This window comes from Desmodus rotundus, chromosome 4 (assembly GCF_022682495.2).
Source record: "Desmodus rotundus isolate HL8 chromosome 4, HLdesRot8A.1, whole genome shotgun sequence".
NCBI classification, from domain to species: domain Eukaryota; kingdom Metazoa; phylum Chordata; class Mammalia; order Chiroptera; family Phyllostomidae; genus Desmodus; species Desmodus rotundus.
The window spans coordinates 152,592,076-152,615,655 of record NC_071390.1 but is presented as its reverse complement, the minus strand read 5'-3'; the positions used below and the strand labels follow the sequence as shown (position 1 = coordinate 152,615,655).

The window sequence follows — 23,580 nt, the reverse complement described above, 5'->3', positions numbered from 1 at the left end:
GCCCTGGTGTGAGCCCCCACAACAATCTACCCGGAAAGGTAATGTCTGATTATTCTGGACTCTTTTCTATTCTCATTACAAACACACATTACATGCCTATATAGAGGTAGTTTGTGAAAGAATTTCGATCTGAAGTGAACCAGAGGATATAACGTGGAAAATCTCATGCATGCACCCTCAGAAAAACAAAACTTAAGGACTGAGAGACTGATTTCCTGTAAGTGTATGGTTTACAAAAAACTGATAATATTGGAAATTTCTTAAAATTCCTTGACAGTTTTGCTCATAAGGTATAAGATTATAAACCTCTGTTTCCAGAAACATGAACAAGAGATGACCCATCGCTTGGTTGGTCTCACAAAATGGTCTAAATTGAGCTGTTATTTGTATGAGGAATTTTCAACACTGGTTTCTGTTAATTTTGATTTTAACAGGCTCTAACCAAACTCCCCCCACTTTCTCTTCCCTGCCCATTAACACAGCCCCATACCCTCAGTGGATTCGCCTGTAGCTTGCTACAGTTATGTATTACAAATTGCAATTCCTCTGCTAGTGCCCATTAAACTCATTTTTTTTATTTTTTTCTGACAGTTTTGAGCATGCTCCTTTATTTAGGTCAACACTATAAAGGTTGCCCCACCATCCAAAAGTAAAATATTCCTATGAAATCTTTCACAAGCCAAAATGGCATAAAGCAAAGAAACACTTAACATCAATTTACACGGGAAAAAATCCAGGTGTTGCCAGATTAAAAAAAATAACCTACCAAATCATATCAAATACTTTTAATTACGTCCAGTTTTACATTCAGTGTAACACCTTTACAAGCACTCAGGATTTTCTGATACATTGGGACACATCTTGCTAATAGATGCACAATGTAAACCAAAATAAAGTGCAGATACTCGCAGACACAGTTCAAAGCTCTGGCAGCTTCGCGCTGAGTGTAGTTCCCAGGGAAGGAGCTGGTGGGGCCACTCTCACTGCCTGGGGTGCCACTGACTCTGTGATGGCCATTTGCCTTTTTCTCATTTTTTTCAGTAAAAGTCAAGGTCCTCTTTGATTTTACTTAGCAAAAACAGGTACTAATGTAGGTGTTTTGTAAAAATGAGTGTGTAACCCAGACTTTTGAAAAGCTGGGGATATCTGTATATATTGGAAAACAACAACATTCAAAGGTTTTAGGGGGGTTAAATAATAACGTTTGTTAAATGTATGAAGAAGAGAGTCTAGGCAGACTAAAACAGGATGTCAGGAATGTTTGACCTTTGCCCAGCGAGAACTGAATGCCTTTGAATACAATTACTTAGTGACTAAATAGAAATTGAATAGGATGTTTTTTATTTTGATAAATGATAAATGAAGTAAAAAAAAAGTAAAATGAAGGAAATGCTCAGCATTTGATTATCATTTATAATAGAACAGAGATGACTCATTGTTAAACAAATCAATTTTAGAAATTAAGAGGTAAAAAGAGAACACATATTCAATCCTTCATTAGATGTCTTATTGCCTGATCTAGTTGAAAGTATTTTTTTTAATGAAGGAAAATCGATGAAAATGCTACCAGCAAGATCACGTAGGGATTATTAAAACCCAATGCGTTGGTGAAGATAAATATACTTGAAACAAGGGGACTCGATTTGCCGGGTCTTGGAACAAATTCTGTGTGAGGGCTTTCCTGGGCAATAGTTTCAGCCACCGAGCAGCTTTCCTTATCGCTAAGAAGAGGTTTGTGGTGAGTGTTTCTGTTGGTAACATTATTCCCTTCCTCTTACCTTAGATGGACTTGCTTAATTTCAGAAATTATCTTAGTAGTAGGAACAAAACTGGCCATGAAACCAGTGTCACTGCTGGAGTGAGAAGCAGCAGGGGTACTATTTTCATAAAAGAGTTGTGGCCTTAATGGAATCTTTTTTATGATGTTCAGTGAAGTGTATATTCATATAATTATTTGAGGTAATAACATGGAACTATGTACTAAAACGTGTGTAAATATTCATAGCCTTTCACTCAATCCTTGGTCTAGAAATACACCCTAAGGAAATCATCTGAATTCCATATGAAGATTTATAAATGTGTTAATTATGGTGTTATCTGTAATATGGAAAAAAAACTTTAAAAACAAAATTAATCCCACATTAGCAAAGTTTTAAAATAAATTAATGTACTCTGTATCTATATTGATAAAATTTAGTTTCCAAAATATTTTTTAAAAAATTTTATGATTTAGAAAGATTCTTGAAATGTATTGAGTGAAAAAAAGCAAGATTTAATACCATATTATTCTGAATATGTACAATATAATTTTGAAATATAAATACATATAAAATACCACTTAAATATTTATTAAGCTCTTAACTATACATCAGGTATTCTGAATTAACAAATGTTGAACAGCATCGAGTAAGACTCTTGCACTCCCATTTACATACCAGTTCCTGTTTGTATCAATGGATATAACCACACATCTATCACATACAAAAAAAATTGGATTTCTAGTTGGTAGAGTTACAGCTTTTTACTGTCAATATTTCCCTGACATTTCCAAATCTCTACAGCAATTATTATTTTTCTATAATCACAAAAATACCATTTTGAAAAAATACCGTCAAGAAGTACTATAGCCAAAATTGAAAGACCAACTCTAAGCTCTGTATTTTATATGCCAGTATGCCCTTTACAAAAGGTATTTATAAAAAGCAGTGAGGGATTGATCGACATCCCTTTAGAAAATGATCCACAATGAAAAACAGACATAAGTGCACAATTCACAAAGGAAAATCACTTTTGACTTTTCTAAGGTTGCAGGGAGAGGGGTGTTCACCTCCCCTTAAGGAAAAGTATTCAGCACAGAAGTGCGTCGCCATATTTCCATCCATCACATTAACGAACATGGAAAACAGCTCAAATGTGTGAGGTTGTTGGGAAGACCATTTAATAACATGGAAAAATGTTTACCATATGAGGAATAAAAACACTATGTTACCAAATGATGTCCTATCTTTGAAAAAATTCCAATGATTATGTATAGAAACTACTTTATTGGTGGAGAATAAACCAAATGTTAATAGTACTTATGTTTGGGTGGTGGGATTATATATGATTTCTGTTTTTCTCATGATATTACTCTAGTTTTTTAAATTTCTATAGTAAATATATTTTAGTTGTCAGGGAAAAAGTTCACTGTCCCAATCCTTTGTCCTAGAATGAAGAGCGCGTAGACATTATTACCTTCCCCTCTTCCACAGGTCCTCCACAGTCTCCTTGTGTGTAATTAACTCTGTGTCAGAGGTCATTGTTTCAGAACTGTGTTTGCTGGTGAGAACATTTGCTTTCTAACTGAAGTCACCCGCTAAAAGTTATTCCAGTCACATTCACTCTTCTGCCTCCTACTGTTTTCTGAAATGATGCGCAGTGTTGGACTGATTCGCGCTTTATTCCTTTGCATTTCCTGTTGATCACATCTGCTAAAGACTCCTGCTGATAGACCTTAATTAAATATTCCCTTATTTATTTTTCTAAAATCTACTTATTCCATTTAAAGCCTTTCTGAATGGGGAAGATGAATATACCTACATTTCTATTAGAAAAACAAACTAACAAAATTAAACTCTATGTAGGATAGGTCATAAAAAAATTATAATATCCTGGTTATGAGAAGGAAGGTGGAAAATCAGTTTTAAATTATTCAAACATGTTGTAAAGTCTCTCTTCAATTTACAGTACTCATAATTATTTAGCACTATTTTTAAACATTCTCATTACCCTTATGACTATAATAATATGTTGAAGGTTATAATTAAAAATACTAACTACAATATCCTTCCTTATTCACTGAAGTCTTTTCCTAGAGAGGTGTTCTCCGGCATTTTATTACAAAGATTCTGTTTACCTATGATGCCCAGCAGCCAACAAATCAACATTTCTACCTCGCCATATTAGACAAATGCCTGAATTTGAAGCATTATTATAGTTTTAGATTCCTAAACCAAGGGCTGAGAGAAAATTATCTGCTTTTAATGGGGCAAGGACATTCTGAAAAGTAATTCCTAACTTGAGTCCTAAATTGGCTTTCCTTTCCCCAACTGTCACATTTCATTGGAGCCATGCTAGTGCCAAAGAGGGTGTCGGTCGTCCCCAGTGCCCAGTCTGCCACACAGTTTTTGCCTCCTTTTCCTCTGACTTGTCTTTGTTATCTCTGACAATGCCTGGAATATAACTTAGTAGGAGCTCAACAAACATGAGTTGGGAGAATGAAGTTATTGAGCACTTCCATGTGTTAGGCACAGTGCATTATTTAATAAACCTCTTTACAAAACTGTGAGGTGGGTGATGTAGTGTCCATTTGCAAATGTGGAAACTGAGGCTTCGAGAAGCTAAGAGCTTGTGGGGAAGAGGCCAACTGTGAATCTGACTGAGCATCAGTATCGCTTGAACTTGTTAAAGTTTGTGATCTTTCTACTGCAGATACATGTGTTGCTGTTTTGAAAACAATGATGGTATTATAGCTTCTTATTCGAAATGAATGTGTTTTGGAGAGCGGGTAGCATTGAATAACTAATGGGCTTGACCATTTATCATAGATCTATTTTATAATTTCATCAAACACCATTAACTCCTTTTTAATACAATTTATAGCTTTCCCCTGTCCCTCATTTGTGTTTATATACTATATTGAGTATTACTTAATCTACAGGTTTGGGGACAATTTAAATATGTGTGTTGAGGCAATTTAAGTAATTGACATATATAATCTATGCTTTCATTACATTAAGTCTTGCGATGAATTAATAGCTATTGTAAAATAATACTCTTCTATGGAATAGATTTAACATATTTTAAGTCATCCAAATGTTTCCAGAAGTGAATATTTACATAGTTTTTATAAATTTACAAACCTCGCATCCATTATACGGAAATATCCTTTTTATAGATCAAGTAAAGTAAACCCATCTTCATCATACATCCAGCAGTGAATGCCATGTACTTCAAAGAAGAGACATAGGATTTGAAATTTTAGCCTATGATGTATTTGATTCATATCTGTAACCTGCAAGAGAGGTTTACAAAACATTTGATGTAGTCTACTGATTTAACCTTTATTTTTATAAATATATATCATCAGCAGCAGCTAAATTCTTTCCATTTTGCTATGAATATTATTTCACTTCCTATTTAATTATTTTATTTCATCACTCCTTATTCTTTTAAGCTTGTTATTGCTGTTGTTGTTGAAAAATTTCTGTGGTTACTCATCCAGAAAATATTTGCGCTATTTTTTGTATATAAAAAAGCAGTTTTACTAATTATTAAAACAATTATATATTGTTATATCCATTGGGAGAGAAATGATAAGTTGCATAAAAGCAATATTTAATGATAATGAATTAATGGAGAAAATACATTTAGACATTAAAAATAAGTCTTCCCACAGCACGTTTAGGTTCCTAGGTCAATGGTTTTCAAAGTGGGTCTGTAGACCAAGAGCATCAGCATCCCTTGAACTTGTTAGAAATGCAAGTTCTTAGGCCCCAGTGCAGACCTGTTGAGTCAGAAACTGGTGTGTGTGTTTGTGTATGTGTACAGAGGAGGTGGAATCTGTGTTTGCACAAGCTCTCCAGGGGATTCTGATCTGTGCTAGTTTGAGAATATAGGCTTAGGGTACAGTCCTTGGTAGCAGGCCACATTCACTGGAGTTTAGTAGGCAGGTGCCTGGTCTACTTTAAAAGGCCTCCAGGAAAGGCACTACCATTGCCTTTCCCACGTGACATTTCCAATACTTCTGCGTTATCACTGAGCTGACATCAGAGGCCACTAGAGTTAGAGACACAAAACTGAAAAAAATAGTCCAACCATTTGGTTCACAGGCTGGCACTCAGTCCACTGAGCCACACCAGCCAGGGCAGAAATGAACACTTCTAATGTTGCCTTTAGAAAGTATGAATATAAAAATAGGTTATTGTGAGTGACTTTAGGATGAAACTGAAACAATAGGACAGATCGACAAATTAGCTGTGAAATAGTTACCTGAATAAATCTTAACTTTTTTACAGTATAAGCATGCCGTTATATAATATTTTAGAAGATATAAAATAGAGTATTCAAATATTTCAAATTGACTTAAGTAATTTATGATACATTCATAAATAATGGTGCAGTTTAGGAAATAATAAAAGACTACTTATATATGTAAAAGTAATAAAATGGTAGCGGAGAGAACAGCTGTGTTATTTTATGGGAGCTGCCCCTAACTTGATGTGTGACCTCGTACAAGTCACTGTCTCTAAACCTCAGTATTGTGTGTGTGTATAAGTAAAGTACTTAGTTGGATATTTAAATTTTTTTCCAGCTTTACAAATACTGAATTTCTATTCCAGTTGCTAAACCTTATCATCTTCAGAATGCTTTTCCTACCTGGCAGAAATGTTGGCATTGAGTGATTAATAAGTGTTCTCATACTAATGAGAACAGCTGCCACTTATCGTCCTATTACATATCAGGTACCTTGTATATATTTGCATTAACTCCTCTCAGCAAACCCAAAGAGTAGTTTTTATTTACTTCCCTGATGGGGAAACTGAGGCTTATACAGAACCCCATTGGGGATGAATGATTAGAGCCAGGTTTCGAACCTATGACTGACTGAAAAGCTCTTCTCTTTCTACTCTGCTACTTTCTGTCTCTTGAACAAATGTGGCGCCTTGCTCTAGAGGAGGGTTTTCAGCTGAGAACTGTTGGCGTCTGGGGCCAGATTAGTATGTGTTGTGGGGAGCTGTCCTGTGCATTATAAGAGCACCCATGGCATGTACCCATTAGCATTCACCCCCTCAGTTGTGATAACCCAAAATGTCTCAAGATACTGCCAAGTGTCCCCTGGGGGTGGGAGGCACAATTGTCTCCAGTTGGAGACCGTTGATTTAATACAACCTAAGTCTGAGGACAGATGTAATTGTTATCTATGGCAAAGGTAGGCAAAGGCTTTAGGTCAACTTGGATTTCAAAGGTCAACATGAATTTGACCAAGTAGAATCCCAGCGAAAGACCCCACTCCATCATTTTGCAATACTTTTTGCACATGTATTGATTGCTTGGCTTTTAAACTCTTAAGATTTTTTTCTGTTTCTTTGAAGAGGACTCACATTCCCAGGATGCATAGTACACCATCATGTATCTGATTGAACATTAGTTAATTGATTTAAAAATATTGTGTACTTGCCACGTGCCAGGCATTGTCCAGTTACTGGTTAAAACAGTGAACAAGACAGTTTTGTAGGGGAAGCATAAATTAAACAAGTATAGCTCATTCTCCTTTATCTTTCTAATAATCTTTTAAAGCACATCTTTAGAATCAATCCAGTGTATTTACCATGTTTTACACACACAGACAGCTTATCACAAGGAGCTAGAGTCTGCCCTCCTTCACATGAATACGTAAAGATAGCAAACCAGGTAATTTGTGTTCTTCTGCCAGTTTAAAAAGATATTTTGGCTCTGGTTTTCAAAATGAGCACTTATCTGGGGACTGGCTTCCTTTTGGAACTTACTTGTTTAGCTGTTGGTTAGTGTTTTAATGTTCTTAGTGTTTGCTGCTCTGAAAGCTGGCTATAAACATGTTAAAGCCTGCCTCGCAAGGCTTAACCTCTGAGGAATTGCAGGTAATGAGGGAGTCTCATGAAGTTCATACCTGAACCCTCTACTGGACTGTGCACTCTTTGAAGACAGGAGCCACTGAGTTTACGTGGGATGATTCCTCATTTTGATTGCAGTTCCTGGAAAAGTGCATGGCTGACTCATGGTAGCCCTTTGGTACCTATTTATTAAACACATGTGAGGAAAAGAGACCTCTGAACAGTGAAGATAGGTTTTACTAAATAAGTCTTAAGTTTTTATATTCTGCTCCCTGAAGACCACTCATTAATTAATTATGAGGTCATTAATTAAGTTTGTTTATGTTCCTTAAGTATTCTAGGGTAGTTGGAAGTATGAGTTAAGTCTTGATCAAGGCAGGTGTTTGGCAGCCAAGGGAGAAAGAAACCTGTAAAATTAGACGTGAGCATTCGAAACAAGGAGGGCTTCCACTACTGGAAGAAGACATATGGATATACTTCTGAAGACCCTGAAGGCATCACTACAGAGCACTTTGCAGTGATTGGTGCTAAGCACATTGTTGCTGAATTCTCAAAGAGGAAAACTTATTTAAAATGCTTGTAAAGTATAGGAAAATTGAGAACACATATTATGATGATCTCTGCCCTGGATGAAATTATTTTTTGGTACTTAAAGGGTAAACCTTAAGTTGTCTGAAAAAAACAAGTTACTCAGAAGAACTTCCGCCCACTGAAATAGAAATGACCGGCTAGTTTTAGAAACAGATTCTACTTGTTTTATTTCCTCTTTTGTGTCTTCCTGTTACAGTCTTGTTAGTGGCCATTTTAAGCTGACATGCTACAGATTTTAATATGAACTGTAATACTTTAGCATGCAAAATAAAAACTATAATATATCATGAAATAACTAAGCATACATCACTTCTAGAGGCAGGATATATAAGATTGTCACAGATATTCTGCGTGTAAGAGAGGTGTTATTTTATTCATTCATTCATATGTTTGTTCCACAAATACACAGTGAAAGCCTACTCTGTGCCTGTTACTTACTGTTTGAGGCCTAGGCTGTAGCAGCGAACAAAAAAGATCAACATTCCTTCCACAATGGACAGGGAAGACAACAGCTAAAAGTGCTATCATTAAAATTTTAATGTGTGTTCATATATTTTCAGCTTTAAGTTTAGTCTATGATATATTGGTAACTTACCATATCAGTGACATTTTTTTTTTTTAGTTTCCAATAACATGGAGAGCCGCAAACCACTGTAACATTTTTTCCTGCCTTTATGCTGGCTTAAACCAGTTTTGAGCCTAACAAGCATTAGCAAAAGGTAACTCAATTGGAGGTGTGGTGCCTTCAAGAAAAAGCTGAGATATATTGAAGATGAGAGGTAATAAAGCTTCCAGTGTCTGAAGGGAGAGATAAATACTTAATTCTCACACAAGAATATTGATGAATCTCTTTATATTTAACGTATCTTGGAAACATTAAGAATGGGTAACTTTCCCTGGCTGGTGTGGATTCGTTGGCTGTAACCGAAAGGTGGCGGATTCATTCCCGTTTGGGCTGTGTACCTAGGCTGCAGGTTTAGTCCCCCGAGTGGGTGCGAAGGATCCCTGGCCCGGGCACAGACATCCCTGTCCACACGCGGATGGATGATCACCAGTCTGCAGGTAGGGGAGGCAACCCATCGATGCTTCTCTCTGGCATAGATGTTTCTCCCTCCCTCCCTCTCTCCCTAAAAATGCAATGAAAAATTGTCCTGAGGTGAGGATTTTTAAAAACAGAATGGGTAACTTTTCCCAGTACAAGGCAATATATTGAGATACCACAGTCATATTTTATGACTCTGTCTTCCTTCAAAATAAACATGTTGTATTTGAAAATTCAAAATTGACTCTTCCTCAGCTGTGGAGGGTGTCTTCACTCAGTCTGAGTTAGCAGCTGCTTCTGTGAGGCAGAACAGTGTCTTTGGTTTCTGTTTTCCCAGCATCAACCACAGTGTTCGATTCTCAGGTCTTGTTTGTTAAATGAATTGGAACTCAGTGAGCTTGGTGTAAGCATTCTTTTCTAAAGATGCATAAAGCTGTGTGCTTGATTAGAGTTGACCTTTTCCCACTAGCACCCTAAAAATGACATAACTATCAAAAAGAATTCTTTGTTAGTAGTAAAAGTGAAAGGTACTATGACTACTATGACTTATTTTTATATATCAATGTAGTGCTTCTTCCCATGAAAATTATCAAAAGTAATTACTTTAATGTTTTTGGTCATGTATACCCTTGCCTGGCCTCTTGCATATATCTAAAATACAGCATATGTGCTTATACTGGGGATTCCATTCAAGAAATAACTAACAGGAAGGATTAGATAGTACACAGAGCTTTAAGATGACTTTATGTGGCAAATCGGATTCCTCCCACGCAATGGAGATCACTGAGGATATGTGACTTTATCGTTCAGCATCCACAGTTTCCCCACCCTATGAATTGACCCTTGGCAGCACCAAAGCCCATATTAGCTACACCTATAACTGTTTATATTTATCTTCTTTTCCAAAGATTATGTGGGATGAAGAAAAACACGTTTTCTTTTTATAGATAGCAGGATAATAATTACTAAGGGAGCCATGCTAACATGTCACCTTGGCAACAGATGCAATAAAGAAACCAGTGAAGACAGCAAATAATCTTACTGCTTATTGCCTGTCAGATAAGGAATCGGTTTCCTTGGGGTAATAAGCTTCTTATAGAGAGAGCTGGACAAGTAGGTCAGAGATGACTGAGATTGGAACAAGCCTGAGTTCTATCAGGGCTCACTGTGTTTCAGAGAGGGGCTCCCTGTGACAGACGGGTTTAGAAGATTTTCATATCTTGACTCTACTGTGAAAATTTTCCCATCTAATAACTACAATATTTCTTTCCATTTTTTATTGACCCTAATAGATAAATTTGCTTTCTTCTAAGGTTTAGGGCATACAAGAACTTTGTTACATTGTTAGTGATTTCTCATCTTGGTTGAGAAGAAGGTTTAAGTCTGTCAAAGCTGGGACTCATTGTTCTCCCTTGCCGAACTTCTGGAAATGTTGATTGAAACTGATAGTAACTGTATTAAATCTGCAGGAAGAATCAGTCCTGAAGGCCTCATCACCTACCGCTGGGGATTTTTGTGTGTAAACTCGATTTTCGCTATTGTAGTTAATTCCAGCCTTAGATGAGAGGATCTGCTTGTATCGGCTGTCAAGTCGTTGGTGTACAGCTTTGGTCTGCACACTCAAAGGAGATGGACCACCCAGTAACAGCAGCGCTGTCTAATTAACTTTTTATTCCTAATTTCAACTTTACATACTGAAATAAATCGACTTAGCATAGAGTAGTGGTTCTCAAAGTGTGCTCAAAAGACCAGCTTGAGCATCACCTGGAAACTTACTAGAAATGTGGATTTGTGAGCCCCACCCCAGACCTGCTGAGTCAGAAATGTGCAGGTGTGCACTGTGGCTCAGCACATTCTGGTCCATCCTGGACTTTTACAGTCACGAACACAAAGCTTCTTGAAATCACTGTGCATACGAATGTTTTCTCCTTTAGACAAGTGAGCTTATGAATATATTTCAAGTTGTTTGTTGGCTGGGGATGACCTCAGAGATTTTTAAACACTAAGTGGGCCCAAGGGAATTCATTATCCTGTATTTACCTTTGACAGTCTGGCCTGCTGCAAAATTTCCATTGAGCGTTTGGCGAGGGAAACAGGATTTTTGAACACTGTCTGCTTTCAAATACATCTGTATACAAGAAGGAACATAGTATCTGTTATTAATATTTTAGGTACACTCTTATGGAAGGAGGATAGTTTTTAATATCTTCTAGAAAAAATGCTATAATTAGAAATAATATAGTTTAAATGAACATATTGGATTATTTTAAAATTCATATAGATTAGTGGAATTGTATAGTTGGAAAGGCATGACTTTGGAGTCAGATAATTGCGTGCCTTGAGTTATAAAAATTCTCTTTGACTTTTTGTTTCTTCCTCTGAAACTTGGAAGTGAAACTTTATACCAAGTTGTGAAGGACATGTGAAATGTATTTTGTAAGCAGTAATCATTATACAAGTGTTATTACATACTTATTTTCTTAGCAATGTATAGTTTATATGTCTTTATTTCTGATCTTAATTGATCTTATGCCTAAAAGTGATAGCTTATAGATTTTCAAACTTTAATTACAGATTTTTTTAGCTTTTGTGAGGGAATAGAACATTGGATCATGTAGCATCACGCACACCTAATGCTTAGCGTAGCATTAGACTAGCATTAGATTGTTTCATAGCTACTAATTATAACTTCTTCCTTTGAAAACTTGAAAATTAATTTTTTAAAATTATAAATCAATACATTTCATTATAACAAAGAAAGAAAAATTAACAATCTTCACCTATTCCCTCTTTATTCCCATTTTGTGACACCCAAGAGATTATGGCAATTCACATTTCCATAGCCAGAGTTATATTTATTTTGCTAAATTTTATTGTTTTCTAACAATATTCATAATTAAAATTGGCTTATAATTTTCTTGTACCATTTATAAAGAAATGTACAGATTTTTAATATATTGGATATTTCTGTAATGGTAATAATTGATTACTTGTAGTGAAACTTTTTTTTCTATTTTATAGTTATCTTGTTGTGAAATAGTATTGCAACTTGGGTATATATATAGCATTTGGTTTCTATTAATCTCAGATTCAACCCCTCTCTGCCAGTGTTAACATGTATGTTAAGAATCTTGATTTTTAGGATCTGTGGTCCTATTGATTAACTTTAAAATTCTGGTTAAAATGCTAATATGAGTTCACTAAAGCGAGGTGCCCAGAGGCAGGGGGGATTTGACACTGCATTCCTGGGTAATGTTGGGCTCCAAGGGGCCATGCTCAGCCCGGGAACATGCAGGCCTGTCCTAGATGTTCACAGAGTAAACCCTTAGTGGTGCTCTTCCCATCACCAACCAGCAGGAAGTTTGTTGTGATTCACATTTTTGCGTAGCAGTAGTTGCTCTTAAACTAAAAATGAAATTGAGCATGGAGACTTTAATAAAACCCTAGGTAAGCTGTAATTTTTGTTAACGAAATGCTAAATCTCCCCACCTGTAAGGGCAGCAGCTCACTCAGGAGTGGAGTCTCAAAACATAAACCATTCCTTCTGGTTCTGAGTGATGATAATTGACTTTTAAGCGCTTGGTCCTTTGTGTGCTTAAAAAAAAATGTCAGTTCTTAAGACAGGGTTCCAATGAGTGGCATAATATTAGGTCAAACAAAGCATGGGACCATTTTGTTTACTATCAGAAAACCATAACAAATCAGTTCTTTGTGGAGAGGGCTAAAGCTTAGGGTTATGAATGATGTTCTTGACAAATACTGAAAATGCTTCACGCGAAATTGTTCCTTAAAGATTTTTGCCTCCTGGGTGTCTGTGCTTACCCCTGGGAACAGTTGAGAGAGCGAATTACTGTCCTTAGCTGGTTGATTGCCTGGCAGACTCCAGTTAAAGAGCTGTGAGTATGAGACAAGGAGACAGAAACACCCCGTTTCCTCATTTATGGCTCAGCTTGGCTTTCCTTCCATTAGAAGCAGGAGTAAAAGATCTAAGTTTGAGAAAACACAAGTACAGTCATCCCCCCTTATCTATAGGAGATAGACACCTCGCCTAGACCTTGAGCTCTCGGTAAAGGGGATCTAGGTCCTAATCATCTCTGTGTTTCCAGGCTAGCGTAGTTTCTAGCAGGTCACTTAGATTTTCTCCAGATGAGGTCATAGGCCACCTGAGTCAAACTTCATCTGGGGAGTTTTGTTAAAACTTCAGATTATCAGGACACACCCACAGATTTTTATTTATTTACTAATAAAAATCTATTTATTTAGATTGGAGCTCTTAAAGAGCTCCAATCTAAGATGATAAGTACATTCATTGATAACACAAGGGTAGAACCAAGGCCTCCAGACCTTGACCCACACGTTTGCTCCTTTGCTGACATGCTCATTAGCTATCAGGGGAACTTTATTCAGCATCTACTAAGTGCCAGCTACTCTGGGTGTAAAGATAAATGATGCATGTGAACATTTCAAAGCAGAAACTGTTGAGTTAGAAATATTTGATTTGAATCAACCTTACCTACTCACTAACCATATGAGAAAAACTTGTAAATAAGGAAGAGATTGTATGAGTTAGATTTTGTTTTATAGTAAACAACCCTGAGTAACTTGCTGAAATAAGGGAGACTCTGGCTTGATGGTGAAGGGACATGCATATAGGGATGGAAAGAATTTGTGACTATTTTTGTAATCTCCATAGAAAGTGTTTTAGTGACTTCTTACTCTGTGTCCGGCTTTATGGCGGGTGACTTACATGGTGTTCCTTTAATCCTCACAACAATTTCTGTCACGTCTGGCATTCCATTTCAAAGAGGAGAAAACTGATGATCAGATCATTTAAGGGACTTGTGTACATTTGGCCCAAATTATTTGCATCAAGTTATGGCGTGGCATTTTCGGTGCTGTCTCTTGTTACTTAGATGATCGGAAGATTACCCCAGGAGGCAGAAGGAGTCTCCTTTACTTAATAAAAATTTTTGATTAACATAGAGTTCCAAATACTAGTTTTACATTCCCATTTATACCTTGAACCATTGGGCCATATATTTATTTGCTATAGAAAAAAGTTTTTAATTTTACTAACCTTACTCTTCTTCAAGATTTTCCAGAAGCATAAGAGGACTATTTTAGTGGGTTTTTGTTTGTTTCACCAGATCACCTACACAGCCTGGATCTCCCTGCATTTTGGACATGACTGAGCCTCTTCAATGGGCCAGGTATCACTGGCAGCGGCTGATGGGCGGTGCAAACCGGGGCGACGACGAGAGGCCATACGACTATTCCTCGCTGCTTGCCTGCGGGTGCAAGTCCTCTCAGACCCCCAGACTGGCAGGGAGGCACCGGGTTGTTGTTCCCCACCTCCAGCCCTTCAAGGAAGAGTATGAAAAGTTCTCTGGAACCTACGTGAATAACCGAATACGAACGACGAAGTACACACTTCTGAATTTTGTGCCGAGAAATTTATTTGAACAATTTCACAGGTACTTGTAGTTTTTTGAAAAATGTCTTAGATTTTTTTGTCATTCTAGATGATGTTTAAGACTTTGCATTTTTGTAACATTTTATGTTACCTAAGGCTAAGACTTGTGAAGGGATCTTGGACAATTCTGGTAGGAAACATTGTGGAATGATGACTGCTTCCACTCAGCATTTTACAGTTGGGAAAGCACTGTACCATTGGTAAGGTGCCTTCTCTTGACCAGAGAAGATATCGTTACCCTCATCTTCTGGATTAGGGAACTAGCTTTGATGTTGCGCTGTAGCCAGTCCCAGGCAAGAGATAAGCAGCAGAGAAGGGGCCGTAGCCTTGAGTTTACTCACTTTTGCTCGCGTGATCTTTCCATTAAACCATGCCCCGTTTCAGTATTTTCTTACTTCATAATATGGAGAGATAAAGCTCTGAAACAAATGCAAATGTAAGATGTTCTTACATGAAACAATACAATTCAGTTTAATATATATGTATTGATTCTGTCCTATGAATGTAGGCACTGAAGGAAATGCAAGCCTAAATGGTGTTCCTTCTCTGTGGACTTCGCCATTTAGCAAGAGAAACGAGATGTGTATACAAACTATGAAAAGTCATAGCATGATGAGTGTTATATAAAGTGCTGCTAAGTAGGATGGAAGCCTCCGAAAGAGAAATAATAAGGTAGCTGTAGCAGGAGAAGGGGGAGTGGCATTTGTACGTAATTGTGGAGGGTGGGCGAGATACTCAGGGCAGAGGTGTCAGCCGAGCACACGTCAGGTGGAGGCAGGTGTGTGAAAAGCAGCAGCACAGATTTCCCTGAGGCCTTGGAAGTAATCCTTTCTGACTCACACACTGAGAGGCCAACTGAAGGCAGAGAGAGCATTTAGAAAGCTACGGTGCATATCCTGGTGAGTTGTAGCAGAGACCGGAATTTAGATCAGTGTGGGATTGAAAAGGAAGATAGTCCATTACAGACACTGCAGATTAGATAGGGGGAATTAAGTAAAAAGATGAAGTGACCCTGTTGAGCTGAAGTGACCAGGAAAATTCACAGAAAAATTCAAGACAAATAAAAAAGAAGCTTGGCTGGAAGATTATTTTGTTTTTGTAAATGTTGAGTTTAAGATGCTAATGTCAGTACAGAGACTCCCAGCATTCAGTATTTATTCTCATCATCTACTCTCTGTGCATTTATTGACTAGTGGATGTGTTTAAAGTACAAATGTTAATTTGCTGAATGAATGGATTTAAATGCTATGGGTGGCCCTGACCTGTGTGGCCTAGTTAGTCGGGTGTCATCCCGCAGAGCAAAATGTTGCTGGTTCGATTCTGGTCAGGGCACATGCCTGGGCTTTGGGTTCCTTTCCAGTCAGGGTGCATGGGGAAGGCAACCCATCAATGTTTCTCTCTCACATAGATGTTTCTCTCCCTCCTTTTACCTCTCTCATCCTCTTTCTCTAAAAATAAATAAACTTAAAATAAAACAATGAAAGTAAATGCTGTGGGTGTGTCTGTCTTTTATGGACTTTGAAATCTAGTGCACTTGATGGAATGAGAATCTGAACCTTGAAGAGTTCAGGGCCAGCACTGTAGGTTTGGGTGCAGTTCACAGGAAATAATTTAAGCCAAAAGAGTAACAAAAAGGGTTAAGGGAGAAATTTTCAGAGTAAAAGGAGTTGGAGGTGAGGAAGGAGAAATGAGTATAGATTAATGGGGAAAAAAATGTGATGAAAATTCAAGGGACTATGGAGCGTTGAGATTCCATTTGTTTCTTTTAAGGAAAAGGGCCCCTTGCGTTTGCTGGAGAGGGCCTGGAGCAGTGTTTGCATATGTAAATGGAGGAATGGCGGAAGTTCCTGAGAAAGTGGCTTTCAATAGCAGAAATAGAAGGGTTGGTCTCAAGGGGAAAAAAAACCCTCTCAGGCTTGTCTGTTTACTTTGAACCTTATTTGAATGTAGCGCTTGGACATACAAATTAACTTCCGAAGGGTAGAAAGTTGGGTTACTTAAAAATTTATTTTTACAATGCTTTAATGTCAAATTCTTTTCTTTTTCCACTTTTGTAGGCTGGGAGGTAAATGAATAGAACAATGCTTTCTATCTAATCATCTCTCCTAAGCCTGTGTTTCAATGTCCCAAAGTTTAATAAACAGGAAAGGGTATTTTTTTTTAACTTTTAAAAAGACAATAGTACCTTCTATTATGCTTTATGTGTTAACACTCAAGACTGTAAATACAATAGTAAATATTTACTATTATATATTTAATAAATAATACCTGTTATTTATTAAAGTATGCCTTGAGCTGGATGTCTACAGGGATAATAAATTGTTCGCTTAAATTTGTTAGATTTTGCTAGTTCTTCATTCCGTAGCATCTAAAATCAACTAATAGGAACTCATCAGAAAACACCCTCGCAGGGGTGTCCAAACTTTTGGTGTCTTTGGGCCACACATTAAATGCATTGCAACATGTAATCACTAAATAATCTCATGTTTTAAGTAAGTTTATGATTTTGTGTTGGGCCACATTCGCAGCATCCCGGGCCGCTTAGATACCCCCGGCGTTGCCGCTTTTTCTCTAGGTGTTTGTGTGATTTGTGAACACCTCCTTGTGTGTGTTTGTTTTGCAGAGCCGCCAACTTGTATTTCCTGTTTCTAGTCGTCCTGAACTGGGTGCCTTTGGTAGAAGCCTTCCAAAAGGAAATTACGATGCTGCCTCTGGTGGTGGTCCTTACAATTATCGCAATTAAAGATGGCTTGGAGGATTACCGAAAATACAAAATTGACAAGCAGATCAACAACTTGGTCACTAAAGTTTACAGTAGGTGAGTGGAACGGGAGTGTTCCTGGGGAAAACACATGCGCCATTTAGAAACGGGCAGAATGTAGCTTTCTCCCCCTTACGTGTGGCCAGGGCCCTTTTTGTGGTGGTGGTGGCAGCGGTGGTGTTTTCCACTAATCAAAGCCTCCAGTGAATTGAATTCATGTGTCACAGGAAAACAAAAGTGGGCGAGACATTGTCAGTCCAGAAGTCAAGTCCTTTTATAACTTATACGTGAAACTGAAAGAATTAAACTTTAAACCCTAAGAAGGAAAACAAGCAGATAGTTTTTCATCCTAGTTGTTACAGTTTGGGATTTGAAAAGGATGGGGTATGAAAAATATGAAAGGATATGAAAAACAAGAGGCAACATGAAAAAGAGAAGACCAGAGCTAGTTGCGGAGAAGGGGGATTCTGAAAAACGGGAAGAATGTTCTGGTTTTGGGGGGCGGGGCTCAAAGATAGAGGCTGGTACAACCCTTCGCACTGCAGCCACAACAGAGGGTATTCCCAACAGGAGGTCTTTTCAGAAGCACATTTGCTGTGTTAGAGACTTGTGTCCCCAATTTTTATGAAATAGAAAGCCTGCATAGCCACGAATAAAGGCCATTAAGATGAGTTTTGAACGTTACTGTACACTATATGCCTACATTTCCAAGTTATATTATACGTACAATGCTAGTGCCCAAAAACAACTGATTATAACACTGTGGCATGTTCTCTCAAGTCCTATGCAGATTGTCTGTTTCACCAAGCTGAGATACTACTACATTGTTGTATCCACATCCTATTAGCCTAATATTATATACCATAAGCATTTCCCATGTCTTTATCCTTCAAGAAAGTTATTTAATAGCCATATAGCTGCATTGTCTCTCATATGACTAATTTATTTAAATATTTCCCACATAGCATAATTTTGAGAATTATGCTTCAGTGAGTATCATATATACAAAAGTTTTGAAGATCGATGATTATTTTACCATTATAATTAGAAATGGAATGATTAGATCAAAGAAAAGGAATATATTTAAGTCCTTACTTATGTGGCATTTATGAAAATGAATTACAAAGTTTATATTGTTAATTCTCTGAGGTTCCCTTTCATGAGAACTCTATTTTTTGAAGAAATCATCATTAGAACAATTTTGTAAACAGATTTCTGAATCATATATGTTGAGTGCTTTACAAACAGCTTTGTGGTGTCGCTTGTTTTCAATTCAGAGGTAGGAAGGTTTATGGAGTATTTTGAAGGTAGTGAATATATTAACTTGGCCTGATGAGAATAACCAAAAAAAAAAAAGAGCAACAATAAGCAATAAAAAGTTAAAGTGGAAATTTAAGGCCTACTGTGGAGGGACTCCACCACCAGGCTACTGCGTGAACATTGTATTAGTTGGGCTTCTCCAGAGACACAGAACCAATAGGAATGAGATTTATTATAGGTAATTGGCACAGAGGCCAAGAGGTCCCACCGTCTGCAAGCTGGTCTCAGTACGGCTGGCCATGTTGTTGGAAAGCCTGAGGGATGGAGAGCTGCTGGTGTAGATTTCACTCCCAGTCTGAAGGCCTGAGAACCAGGAGCGCTGAGGTCAGAAGTTCAGTGTCCCAGCTCAACAGGCAAAGAGTAAATTCAATCTTCCTCTACCTTTTTGCTCTTCAGGCCCTCAAGAGATTGGATGATGCTCACCTACACCAGGGAGAGCCATCTGCTTTACTCAGTATACCAATTCGAGGCCAGTTTCTTCCAGAAACACTCTGACAGACACACGCAGAGATGTTTAAGCAGATATCTGGACACTCCGTGGCCCAGTGAGGTTGACACCTAAAATTCGCCCTCACAGATATTTTCCTTTAGTGGTAGAGAATCTGTCTTTTAAATGGAGAGGTAATGTGGTAAAAGAAGCAATGTGGTACTTCAGAAATATTGGTCTCTTTGAGTCATGGGAATAGCCTCTACTAATAAAGTAGATCTGTTTCTACTAATCAATCCAGGTCATCACTGGGAGTAAATGCAAAGTACAGGAAGGGGTTCAAAGAAGAAATACTGTGAAGAAGAACTCGCCCCGGCTGGTGTAGCTCAGTGGAACGAGCAAGGACTGCGAACCAAAGGGTCGCCAGTTCAATTTCCAATCAGGGCACATGCCTGGGTTGCAGGCCAGGTCCCCAGTGGGGGCCATGTGAGTGGCAACCACACACTGATGTTTCTCTCCCTCTCTATCTCCCTCCCTTCCCCTTTCTCTAAAAATAAATAAATAAAACCTTTTAAAAAAATTTAAAGAACCCAACCAAATGTAGTGAATTTTGTGATTTTTGAGCTTTCAGAGATAAAATAACATCTCATACAAATACCAAACATTAAATTCACCTCAGGCAGAATGCATTAGAAATGATAGCAAGGCAGGCCTCCGAGTGGAAATGCCCGCTGGGCAAATAGGAACACTGCAGAAGCTCCGGAAGGAAGGAAAGGCTACAGAGTGAAGAAGCTTCAAAGTCATCAGCCCCTTTTGAGATGATTTTGAAGTTAGGAGTTTGACTTATTGGGGAAAATGTAAAGATCTAAAACACAGCTTTGAACCCAAACGTAGGCACCTATTTCTGCCTTTGAAAAGACGTCACAGGTTTCCTTGGACAGATGCCGTCCCTCTGCCTTCTGAGATGCCAGAGCATTTGGTACTTTTCTTGGGTTGACTTTAGTGCTCATATAGAGTCTAAGTACATAAAACAGTCATTCTAAATTTGTCAGACTAGAGAGTCTATTCTATTCTAGTTACCAAGTCAGGGTAAGGATATCTAGGTTTGAGTCTACTTGAATCATTTGACAACATCAATCATTTGATAACATTTAAGGCCTTATCATATACCAGGGATAAAGAAGTGAAATGTGGAAGAGTCTCACCCTTAATAAGTAGCTGTAGGAAGTAGTATTTTGCAATGATCATATGTTGGACAAAATCTGGATTTTCCTCAATTTTAAGATTACCCATCTAACACCAAATTTAGCAAATTGAAAACATACTTCTTATACATATTTTAAATACGAATTTTTATATATAAATAATTGCTGATTGTTTAATGCTAGTTTAGAGTTGATTCGATTCTAATGTGTTTGTTTGCTTTTCTAGATTGTTCTAAAAAATTCTAATCTTGGTTTTCTCACTCAGCAGCTGTGTAGCCTTGGGCAAGTTATGTAAGCTAGGTAAATTCGGTTCCCTTCATTATGAATATAATAGTAATAAAAAAGTAGGCATAATGCCTGTCCCTTTCTAAGTGCTAAGTAAAGGCTAGCCATTATAATGACCACTATAGGTTAGTAATAACTATTAGCTGGAGTTTAGGTTTGTCACATTATGAGTTTATTAAATCAGTATTGGACAAATCCTTAGAACACTGTACGATTACATAAATATTAAAATTGAGTAATGGGGGACCTGGTATAATTTTTTCTCAGGGGTCTTTTTAGACATAGTCCAGATCTATTTTAGATGATTTACATATAAACGTAAAGATGAGATTCAGTATTCCATTCATTTGTTTAAGGTCTATTTCAAGATATCTATTTATGATTTCATTTCATCATAGAACCAGGTAACTATGTCTTTCTTATCCATATTCTATGTGATGTGCTTTGGTTTGATATTGTAAAAGAAAGAATGCTTACGCTTACCCTTTCCCCTAAAATGGTTCTTAAAATAGATTATAGGATTTAAAGAAATTAAGGCATGCTGTAAAACCATGCCTCTTGATTTGAATGTGCTAACTTAAATTCTCTGTATGAATTCCAAAGAAATCGCTTCAGAGAACAAATTGTTCTTGAGCAAAATTAGGGTGAAAGAATGAAGCCATTACATTTTGCAAGTTCATGGAAGACGCAAATTAGCGTTTCTATGCAGATAATTTGGTTCTTATTTTGTAATGTGTGATCTTTCACAAGGCACTTAATTTTCCTTGGGAGAGTATCATTGGGAAATAACAAACACTAGTATAGAAATTAAACATTTAAATCCTATTACACCTCAATTAAGTTACTATGAACTATTGTAGAAAACTTGACTTTCTTAATGTTGCCTTTAAAATCGCAGCTATTTGTAAGGTTCTCAGGTTTGTTTCCAAGGATAATAGGAGGGTGTTGAAAACAAGACGATTAGTCATTCAACAAATTTGCGTGCCTGCTGTGGGGTAGGCACTGAGAGAGTCAGAGGCTTAAACAAAAAATAAATATATTGCCAGCCCTCCAGGAACTTACACTGTTTTCTGATCTTTGAAAATGTCCATGTTGATGTTAGGAGTTTTAAGATGCTCACTAAAATTAACATTTTAGGATTATCTCACAAATTCGTAGAACTTAATGATTCCTGCAGTGAGAATATGTATCAGTGGTCTCCTAAATTAATTACCTTGTGTGACATTTTCCAAAGCAATGATCTTGAAATCACTTTGTAATGTGTAACTAAACCATGTTTTAAGTCTGGTGGTCATCAGTAAGTGGCTGTCACTGGGAATAAGTCTACTTCTTGAGAGATGGTGTATGAAGCTACCTGCCTTGTTCCAAATTCCGGGACCATTTAGGAGCTCTGTGCCCTTAAGCAGGTTACTTCACCTGTCAGCGCCTGATTTTTTCTCACTTGTGAAATAGAGCCATAGTGTGTTCGTTGTGTGATTAGCACTAATGTGCTATCTGGCATAAATTAAGATCAGATGTTTATTGACATAAACTAGCTGGCTATTGGGAAATTAGCTATTTTTTTTTTAAAAAAAAATTCTGGTATGTGCACCCAATGGGGGAAAAATGAAGTTAATTCAATTGCAAAATTGGCTCCATTTAAATTTTGTTCCAGTGTAGAATAAATAAACTTTTCCTTCAGAGAAACTTTACTTACATTTAAAAGAAAAATAAAATCTTTAACCCTAATATTTAAGTTTGTCTTCACTGCCTACCTTCACAAATTCTCGGCTAATTTCCTTATAGCTGAAAAAGTAGAGGCCATTAAGCATGAATTGTATAACTCAAATTCCTTCTTACATCATCCGCATCTGCACTTTCTTCTGAGTTTAGATAAAGAGGTAACTCCCTTTATTGTAATTTTAATCCTTTCATCTGTATGCTTAATCCCATTCCTTGTGGTTTCTGTGTTGCCTCAGCCCACATCCCCGGTTGTGTCTTCTGTCTTCTACAGCGCCTTTTCCCTAGGCTCCTCCCCTGTATCTGTTGTGAATGCCCAATTCTCTCCTGCTCTGGCCTTTGACTTACCTTTCCTTGCAGTTCCTACTCTTACCCTTTATTCTTTTCATAGCTAAACTTATGAAATATTCTCTTTCTTCAACTTCCAATCATTTGGGGGTTCACTGGAGGTCTCCCTTCTTTACACTCCCCATCAACAATTTCATGCTCATTGCCTTTCTCCAGGATCAGATATCCTAATAACCAAATACTGTAGGTATGGCTCATTTTTGGCTGCCTGCCCCCCATGATTGCTCCCTTTTGGAAATTTTCTTGTCCCTTGATTTCTCTGACATCTCTTTCTCTTGTGTCTTCTTTCACTTCTCTCTCACTTTGAAATCTTTCTTCCTAAGGAATCTCATATCCTTATCTGCAGCCAGCTGCCCTCTGTGTACCTAGGTCAGATCAGAACCTTCAAATTGCTGCACAGCTTTAATTCCACACTGAATTTATTACCGCCCCTGTGATGCAACCAGTAGTTTCTAAAATCCGAGACGTAGTAAAAAGGCCATTCATCCGTCCATCTTACAAAACCTTAGTGTCTTCCTTGATCACTCTTCATTATCTTTATTATCACTTTAGTGCATGTAGTAAGTCAAAAACCTTTGTTGTCTCTAGTACCCAAAATGTCTTGATTTAAGTTCCTGCTATTCATTCCTGATGCTACTGCCTTTATTCTGACCATCTGCACCCCTATCCCTGAATTATTTTAGTAACTTCCCATTGATTTCATGGCCATTCCTGCTCCTGACTAGCCTGGCACCCAACAATCCATCCATTATTCTGATGCAGGAGTAATCAAATAGAA

The 23,580-nt window shown here is 37.5% G+C and overlaps 1 protein-coding gene and 1 pseudogene across 1 annotated transcript in view; one reads left to right on the top strand and one right to left on the bottom strand.

Annotated features, from left to right (window-relative positions):
• ATP10D (ATPase phospholipid transporting 10D (putative)) overlaps nucleotides 1-23,580 on the top strand; it is a 76,639-nt gene that overhangs the window by 1,250 nt on the left and 51,809 nt on the right. Inside the window, exons 2-3 of the mRNA XM_024573860.4 lie at nucleotides 14,412-14,738; nucleotides 17,361-17,555. Coding sequence (XP_024429628.2) covers nucleotides 14,449-14,738; nucleotides 17,361-17,555 — 485 coding nt within the window. The 5' untranslated portion in view covers nucleotides 14,412-14,448. The remainder of the gene's footprint in view (nucleotides 1-14,411; nucleotides 14,739-17,360; nucleotides 17,556-23,580) is intronic.
• Nucleotides 16,787-16,909, bottom strand: LOC112316952 (small nucleolar RNA SNORA36 family; annotated as a pseudogene).